This window comes from Scomber scombrus, chromosome 14 (assembly GCF_963691925.1).
Source record: "Scomber scombrus chromosome 14, fScoSco1.1, whole genome shotgun sequence".
NCBI lineage: Eukaryota > Metazoa > Chordata > Actinopteri > Scombriformes > Scombridae > Scomber > Scomber scombrus.
In genome coordinates, this window is record NC_084983.1 from 27658805 (window position 1) to 27668511 (window position 9707).

General features: G+C 34.7%; 1 protein-coding gene across 1 annotated transcript in view; it reads right to left on the minus strand.

The window, feature by feature from the left end:
- nop16 (NOP16 nucleolar protein homolog (yeast)) overlaps window positions 1-9449 on the minus strand; it is a 13288-nt gene extending 3839 nt beyond the window's left edge. The window contains exons 1-3 of the mRNA XM_062433386.1: window positions 9262-9449; window positions 5332-5440; window positions 1330-1399 (exon numbers count right to left, since the gene is read on the minus strand). Coding sequence (XP_062289370.1) covers window positions 1330-1399; window positions 5332-5440; window positions 9262-9368 — 286 coding nt within the window. The 5' untranslated portion in view covers window positions 9369-9449. The remainder of the gene's footprint in view (window positions 1-1329; window positions 1400-5331; window positions 5441-9261) is intronic.
- Between the last annotated feature and the right edge of the window lie 258 nt (window positions 9450-9707).

Genomic DNA, 9707 nt, shown 5'->3' on the forward strand with positions numbered 1-9707 from the left:
TCCCTCCTCCCTCGACTTGAGGACAACAGTAGAGTTAAATGAATTCTTCCTCTATCCCTTCTTTAATTTTTGGAGGTAAAAACAACAGCACACAAAATAAAAATATGCAAATCATCTCAGTAAATCTTTGTGTAATAACTGTCGACACAAATCATTGTTTTCAGAGCTTTAGACGTCGCGCTGCTACACTGAAGGAATAAAAGTCATTCAGGGAAGAAAAGCAGAGCAGCTGCAACCGAAGGCCGACAAAAAAAAAACATGCTTTCATTCAAATTAGGCTGCAATCACATCAACTATTCAGCTGGATAATGGGAAAAGATCCTTGGAAACAGCCTTTGTATAAAAGAAAAAAGGCGACTTTCAGAGTTGTGACATTTAGTGAAAGCAGAGTAAAAACACAGGCCTGATGTCACACAGTTCAGTTTAAATTCTGATGGACTTTGACGTGTGAATTTGTGATGTTTACAGTTGAGAGAGCACAAAACAAAAAGGAGGAGAAAGCTGTTAATATTAGCTGTGACGCACCAGGAGGATGAAGAGCTCCACCAGACAGATGTGCTACAGTCTGCAGATAATCCCCTTGAGTTTAAATTAAACTGCTTTAGCAACGTATCTGCTCTGGGAATCATTTGTCTTGGAGAAAAATGGAGAAATTCATGTGTTTTGGTTTCATGATGGTGCCTAACCCTAACTCCTAGTTTTACATTAATTTGATGAAATACAGTATAGTTGGGAGTAAGGCTGGGCGATATCAGGCGGGGAGTTCTGGTCCTCTGAAATGAGGCCAACGTGGAAGTAACTTAAAACTGCATTCTATCAAAAGGCCACCAGGGGGCGACCGTTTTGGTGTCAAAAGGACTTCCGTCTCTATACAAGTCAATGGAGAATTCACCAACTTCTCACTTGATTTCTAACCTCAGTAAACGTTTTCAAAATGTGTTTATGGTCTCAATCGCTAGTTTAAAGCCTTCTTCAATGCAGTATGATGTTCATTTGTGAAATAACCCAAAAGAAAACCTGAGGAGTTTAAGCAAACCAAAGCTATAAATTATTTTCAATATCAATTAATCCCAAGGAAATATATTCAAATTGTTTGTTTTATTCGACCTGCAATTCAAAAATCCTCTAAAATATTGAGTTTAGTATCATATATGACAACGAAATGAATAAAATCCTCACATTTATGAAGATGGAACCAGTGAGTATTTGGCCTTTTGTTCTTAAAATAACAATTAATCTGCAATTAACTTAACTTGAGATCATATAGTGAGAGAGAAGAGAGCACCTATTATATTAAATTAAATGCTCTAAATGCTAAAAGAAACTTACGGTTGAGGACGTAGGGTTTGGTCACGATGCCGACAGGAGCTTTGGTCGTGTTGCCTTCACCACCGAGGAGCTGCACGAGAGAATAAGAAAAAAGAAAAACCCATTATAAACAACAACAACAACAAAAACCTGCTGCTAGTCCGTGTGTTCAGGATTTTCAAATCCTGGACAAATGGTAAAATAATCAGGTCAAATATTATCTGTGTTTATTGAGCTTAAAAACAATCGATAGGCAAGTTATATAAAGCATGACATCATCGACGAATGTAGATTTATACAAGTTTTTAATAAGGTCTACATATTCTTTCTTCTCTGAAATAAAACAGAATAAAAACAATTCACAAAAAATAAAAAATAAACATTTTAGTCATAGCGTGCTGCTGCCGACTTGAGCTCGAATAATTTCCGTTAGCTACACGCGTTTTCTCAGAATAAAAAGGAGTAAAAACTTTGAATCTGCTCTCTGTTGAATCTTTGAAGTGTGAATAAGCCTTGTGATCAACCTCGTCCTTCCCCGAGGACACATTCATAAAAAAATAGATTCATTTTTTAAGTTGAAGGATGCGTGAAAATGTAATTTCATACAGTCCTAATGGTGTTTATCTCAGCGGATGTTATAACCGCAGAGTTTTAAATATGTCGGACTTTACTAAGAATTACTGGAAATGGAAACCCATGGTCCTACGTAACATGTTGGGTTTTTCCCACTTGTGACATAAATCCAAGAGACAAACAGAGGCTTCGATTTACGAGCCCAGAGGAGACAAAAAATAATAAATAAATCATTTGTGGGCCACACGCTGTCACAAGTTAACACAATGAAAGCTTGTCTGAAGCTGCTGGAAAACAAACAGCAGCCTGATGAGATCAAGTCTGATTAACCTCCGGCTGAAACTGTGAAAGCAGACTGGAAACTAAAATAGTTTATAGATCTAAAAATACAAAGAATCTATATCAGGGACAATATGTTACTGATGCTGTTAAGATTCATGATGTAGTATTACAGTAAAAGTACTGCAGTATTATAGTGATGTAGTATGCAGTATTACAGTAAAAGTACTGCAGTATTATGAGTGATGTAGTATGCAGTATTACAGTAAAAGTACTGCAGTATTATAGTGATGTAGTATGCAGTATTACAGTGAAAGTACTGCAGTATTATGAGCGATGTAGTATGCAGTATTACAGTAAAAGTACTGCAGTATTATGAGCGATGTAGTATGCAGTATTACGGTAAAAGTACTGCAGTATTGAGTGATGTAGTATGCAGTATTACAGTAAAAGTACTGCAGTATTATGAGTGATGTAGTATGCAGTATTACAGTAAAAGTACTGCAGTATTATGAGCGATGTAGTATGCAGTATTACAGTAAAAGTACTGCAGTATTGAGTGATGTAGTATGCAGTATTACAGTAAAAGTACTGCAGTATTATGAGCGATGTAGTATGCAGTATTACAGTAAAAGTACTGCAGTATTATGAGCGATGTAGTATGCAGTATTACAGTAAAAGTACTGCAGTATTATGAGTGATGTAGTATGCAGTATTACAGTAAAAGTACTGCAGTATTATGAGCGATGTAGTATGCAGTATTACAGTAAAAGTACTGCAGTATTATGAGCGATGTAGTATGCAGTATTACAGTAAAAGTACTGCAGTATTACAGTAAAAGTACTGCAGTATTATGAGTGATGTAGTATGCAGTATTACAGTAAAAGTACTGCAGTATTATGAGCGATGTAGTGTGCAGTATTATAGTAAAAGTACTGCAGTATTATGAGCGATGTAGTATGCAGTATTACAGTAAAAGTACTGCAGTATTATGAGCGATGTAGTGTGCAGTATTACAGTAAAAGTACTGCAGTATTATGAGCGATGTAGTATGCAGTATTACAGTAAAAGTACTGCAGTATTATAGTGATGTAGTATGCAGTATTACAGTAAAGTACTGCAGTATTATGAGTGATGTAGTATGCAGTATTACGGTAAAAGTACTGCAGTATTATGAGTAAATGTACTTATTTTCCATCACTGTTTGATGCTATTTAAAGCAGCAAACAATCAACAGAACATTAATCAACTATTTTTATCATCACTTCATTGTTTTGATCTTTTTATTACTGATTATTTTTGGGTTGTAGACAATAAATAGACATTATCTGAGCTTATTCTGCTTTTCCACTGCAGCAGAATTCATAACAGAGACATCAGAGTCATAACTATTTTATTTCTGTGATATCCAGAAACTTCCTGCAGCAGTTTCATCTCTTATGTCACGATTCTTTTCCTTCAGGTGGATATTTGGCTGCTGGTTTCTCAACACTCTGTCGCCCCCTGCTGACTATTTAGTATATCGTAGTATATGTATCGCCACTATGTGTCCATGTAATGCTGCTGCTACACTGTAATTTCCCAGCTTGGGATCAATAAAGTATCTATCTATCTATCTATCTATCTATCTATCTATCTATCTATCTATCTATCTATCTATCTATCTATCTATCTATCTATCTATCTATCTATCTATCTATCTATCTACCATCTATCTATCATCTATCTATCTATCTATCTATCTATCTATCTATCTACCTATCTACCTACCCATCTATCCATCTACCCATCTATCCATCTACCTATCTATCCATCTACCTATCTATCTATCTACCTATCTACCTACCTATATATCTACCTACCTATCTATCTATCTACCCATCTACCCATCTATCCATCTACCTATCTATCTACCTACCTATCTATCTATCTATCTATCTATCTATCTACCTATCTACCTACCTATCTATCTATCTATCTATCTATCTACCTACCTATCTACCTACCTATCTATCTATCTATCTATCTATCTATCTATCTATCTATCCATCTACCTATCTATCTATCTATCTATCCATCTACCTATCTATCTATCTACCTATCCATCTACCTATATATCTACCTACCTATCTATCTATCTACCCATCTACCCATCTATGCATCTACCTATCTACCTATCTATCTATCTATCTATCTATCTATCTATCTATCTATCTATCTATCTATCTATCTATCCATCTACCTATATATCTATCTATCTATCTATCTATCTATGACTCAAAGAGAAACTACAACATATTACAACCTGACTTGTTGGATAAAATGATGACTTTAAAAAGGAGTTTCTATGCTTCTTAAAACTAAAGTTAAAATAGAGTAACTTTGTTTTAACTAGACGTACATCTACAAGTCTTCTTAACAATGTAGGGTTGTTTTATTTTTTTTATCATTGAGTGTAAATAATAATTAACAGCTCTGTTAATGACTATAGTGATTTAATGATGAACTGCTGCTCGATGTTATGTTGTAACTTCTCATTGTGATGTTTATTAGTAAAGGACAGATATGGAAAATACTATATTTGGAAGATAAATACCCACCCTAATTATTTATTAGTAGTTATTCTACAGCTGGGTGTTAATACATATCTCAAAATGTACTTTTCTTGAGTCTTTTTCCTAAATCTTTTGGAGCCTGTGTTTGGCCTAGTGATCATTAACACTGTCTTATTTCTAGTGTTGTATTAGATAAAGTATTTATTAATGAAGTGACATCATGTCCTTAATTGTAGTGTTTATCTACTGTTGTATTTTTTACCATTTTGATATTTTTCTAATCTTTCTAATTCTCACATGTTATTATCTGACAGGTGATGCACGCTATCTGTATTAGGAGCAAAACTGCATTAAAGTAAATAAAGTCATCAGTCAGTTTCTGTAAAATTAAGATGATATTTGGAGGTTTTGAAGTTTTATTGTAAATATCAGGCTGCTGAATGGTTTGTATCGAGGCTTTTGATTGGCTGTCAGTGTTTCTCTGAAAGTGATCCAATGATATTGTTTTCCACTGTCAATGTTGTTATAGTTGTGGTTTGGACTTCTCCATCCATTGGACCTTACTGGCTAAATTAAAGTACTTTAAATCAGACTCAAACCTTCAGCAGTGACTTACTCTCGGTTTCTTAATTGGCAGAGCTCGGTTCGGATCAAAAGCCAGACCCATCGCCTGCAAGTTCCTGGCCGTCGACTTCTTGTCGTCCCAAGCATTTCGGAGATGTGAACTGTGAGAAGAAACCAGTTAGAAACCAGTTAGAAACCAGTTAGAGACACGAACACACAGCAGAGTTTCTGCAGCAGGTCAAAACAAACCTGAAGCTCCAATGAAAAGTCACAAAGGATTTTAGTGTCAAATAACTGACCAAATTGTCCCATTTAAACTTTTTCTTCTTTCCTCTCCCATTAATCATCTCACCACCCCTCACATTTATCTGCTGACCCTTTGGAGGGGCCCCACCCCTAGGTTGGGAACCACTGGACTAAACTAGCTAACTGTATATAAAGTAGTGTAAACTAGCTCCACCTCCAGCAGCTACAACAGTAACATGCTGCTCTAACACTGATGCTTCACTATTAATAATCTAATGATGTCATAATAATAATATATCAGTCAGAGGACCAAACCACTACTTTACTGTAATACTGCATACTACATCACTCATAATACTGCAGTACTTTACTGTAATACTGCATACTACATCACTATAATACTGCAGTACTTTACTGTAATACTGCATACTACATCACTCATAATACTGCAGTACTTTTACTGTAATACTGCATACTACATCACTATAATACTGCAGTACTTTACTGTAATACTGCATACTACATCACTCATAATACTGCAGTACTTTTACTGTAATACTGCATACTACATCACTATAATACTGCAGTACTTTTACTGTAATACTGCATACTACATCACTATAATACTGCAGTACTTTTACTGTAATACTGCATACTACATCACTCATAATACTGCAGTACTTTTACTGTAATACTGCATACTACATCACTATAATACTGCAGTACTTTTACTGTAATACTGCATACTACATCACTCATAATACTGCAGTACTTTTACTGTAATACTGCATACTACATCACTATAATACTGCAGTACTTTACTGTAATACTGCATACTACATCACTATAATACTGCAGTACTTTACTGTAATACTGCATACTACATCACTATAATACTGCAGTACTTTTACTGTAATACTGCATACTACATCACTCATAATACTGCAGTACTTTACTGTAATACTGCATACTACATCACTATAATACTGCAGTACTTTTACTGTAATACTGCATACTACATCACTCATAATACTGCAGTACTTTTACTGTAATACTGCATACTACATCACTCATAATACTGCAGTACTTTTACTGTAATACTGCATACTACATCGCTCATAATACTGCAGTACTTTTACTGTAATACTGCATACTACATCGCTCATAATACTGCAGTACTTTTACTGTAATACTGCATACTACATCACTCATAATACTGCAGTACTTTTACTGTAATACTGCATACTACATCACTCATAATACTGCAGTACTTTTACTGTAATACTGCATACTACATCGCTCATAATACTGCAGTACTTTTACTGTAATACTGCATACTACATCACTATAATACTGCAATACTTTTACTGTAATACTGCATACTACATCACTATAATACTGCAGTACTTTTACTGTAATACTGCATACTACATCACTCATAATACTGCAGTACTTTTACTGTAATACTGCATACTACATCACTATAATACTGCAGTACTTTTACTGTAATACTGCATACTACATCACTATAATACTGCAGTACTTTTACTGTAATACTGCATACTACATCACTCATAATACTGCAGTACTTTTACTGTAATACTGCATACTACATCACTATAATACTGCAGTACTTTTACTGTAATACTGCATACTACATCACTATAATACTGCAGTACTTTTACTGTAATACTGCATACTACATCACTCATAATACTGCAGTACTTTTACTGTAATACTGCATACTACATCACTATAATACTGCAGTACTTTTACTGTAATACTGCATACTACATCACTATAATACTGCAGTACTTTTACTGTAATACTGCATACAACATCACTATAATACTGCAGTACTTTTACTGTAATACTGCATACTACATCACTATAATACTGCAGTACTTTTACTGTAATACTGCATACTACATCGCTCATAATACTGCAGTACTTTTACTATAATACTGCATACTACATCGCTCATAATACTGCAGTACTTTTACTGTAATACTGAATACTACATCACTATAATACTGCAGTACTTTTACTGTAATACTGCATACTACATCACTATAATACTGCAGTACTTTTACTGTAATACTGCATACTACATCGCTCATAATACTGCAGTACTTTTACTATAATACAGCATACTACATCGCTCATAATACTGCAGTACTTTACTGTAATACTGCATACTACATCATTATAATACTGCAGTACTTTTACTGTAATACTGCATACTACATCACTCATAATACTGCAGTACTTTACTGTAATACTGCATACTACATCATTATAATACTGCAGTACTTTTACTGTAATACTGCATACTACATCACTATAATACTGCAGTACTTTTACTGTAATACTGCATACTACATCGCTCATAATACTGCAGTACTTTTACTGTAATACTGAATACTACATCACTATAATACTGCAGTACTTTTACTGTAATACTGCATACTACATCGCTCATAATACTGCAGTACTTTTACTATAATACTGCATACTACATCGCTCATAATACTGCAGTACTTTACTGTAATACTGCATACTACATCGCTCATAATACTGCAGTACTTTACTGTAATACTGCATACTACATCATTATAATACTGCAGTACTTTTACTGTAATACTGCATACTACATCACTATAATACTGCAGTACTTTACTGTAATACTGCATACTACATCGCTCATAATACTGCAGTACTTTACTGTAATACTGCATACTACATCACTCATAATACTGCAGTACTTTACTGTAATACTGCATACTACATCACTATAATACTGCAGTACTTTACTGTAATACTGCATACTACATCACTCATAATACTGCAGTACTTTACTGTAATACTGCATACTACATCGCTCATAATACTGCAGTACTTTACTGTAATACTGCATACTACATCATTATAATACTGCAGTACTTTTACTGTAATACTGCATACTACATCACTATAATACTGCAGTACTTTACTGTAATACTGCATACTACATCGCTCATAATACTGCAGTACTTTACTGTAATACTGCATACTACATCGCTCATAATACTGCAGTACTTTACTGTAATACTGCATACTACATCATTATAATACTGCAGTACTTTTACTGTAATACTGCATACTACATCACTCATAATACTGCAGTACTTTTACTGTAATACTGCAGTACTACATCACTATAATACTGCAGTACTTTTACTGTAATACTGCATACTACATCACTCATAATACTGCAGTACTTTTACTGTAATACTGCATACTACATCACTATAATACTGCAGTACTTTTACTGTAATACTGCATACTACATCACTCATAATACTGCAGTACTTTTACTGTAATACTGCATACTACATCACTCATAATACTGCAGTACTTTTACTGTAATACTGCATACTACATCACTATAATACTGCAGTACTTTACTGTAATACTGCATACTACATCACTCATAATACTGCAGTACTTTTACTGTAATACTACATACTACATCACTCATAATACTGCAGTACTTTTACTGTAATACTGCAGTACTTTTACTGTAATACTGCATACTACATCGCTCATAATACTGCAGTACTTTTACTGTAATACTGCATACTACATCGCTCATAATACTGCAGTACTTTCACTATAATACTTTAACTACGTCACTCATAATACTACAGTACTATTAGCTCTCATTAGCTCCCATGCTATCATATCTTGTACTTACTTCTCTATTCTCGGGTTACATTTCTTAATGTATTGTTTCTTCATCTTCTTCCGGTCCTGGTTATAGTCGAACTTCTTTCTCTTCCCGGACTTCTTTGCTTTCGGCATGTTTTATGTTTTTATCTCTTTTAGCAGCTTCAGCAGCTTTAGCAGGTTTCTTGTTGGTGTTTCAGGAGGCAGCGTGTTGAAGCAGGAACCACGTTGTGTTATGTTCCGGTCATGTGACTACAGGCAGCCTTTCACAATAAAGTTCCGACTTTTTTTTTCTTCTAAAGCAGAGGTGTTAAACATGAGGCCCGCGGGCCAGAGCTGGTCCAACAAGTGGTCCAATCCGGCCCACTGTCCTTCCTTCCTTCTTTTCTTCCCTTCTTCCTTCCATCTGTCCTGCCTGTCTTCTTTCCTTCCTTCGTTCCATCTGTCCTTCTTCCCTCCTTCCTTCTTTCCTTT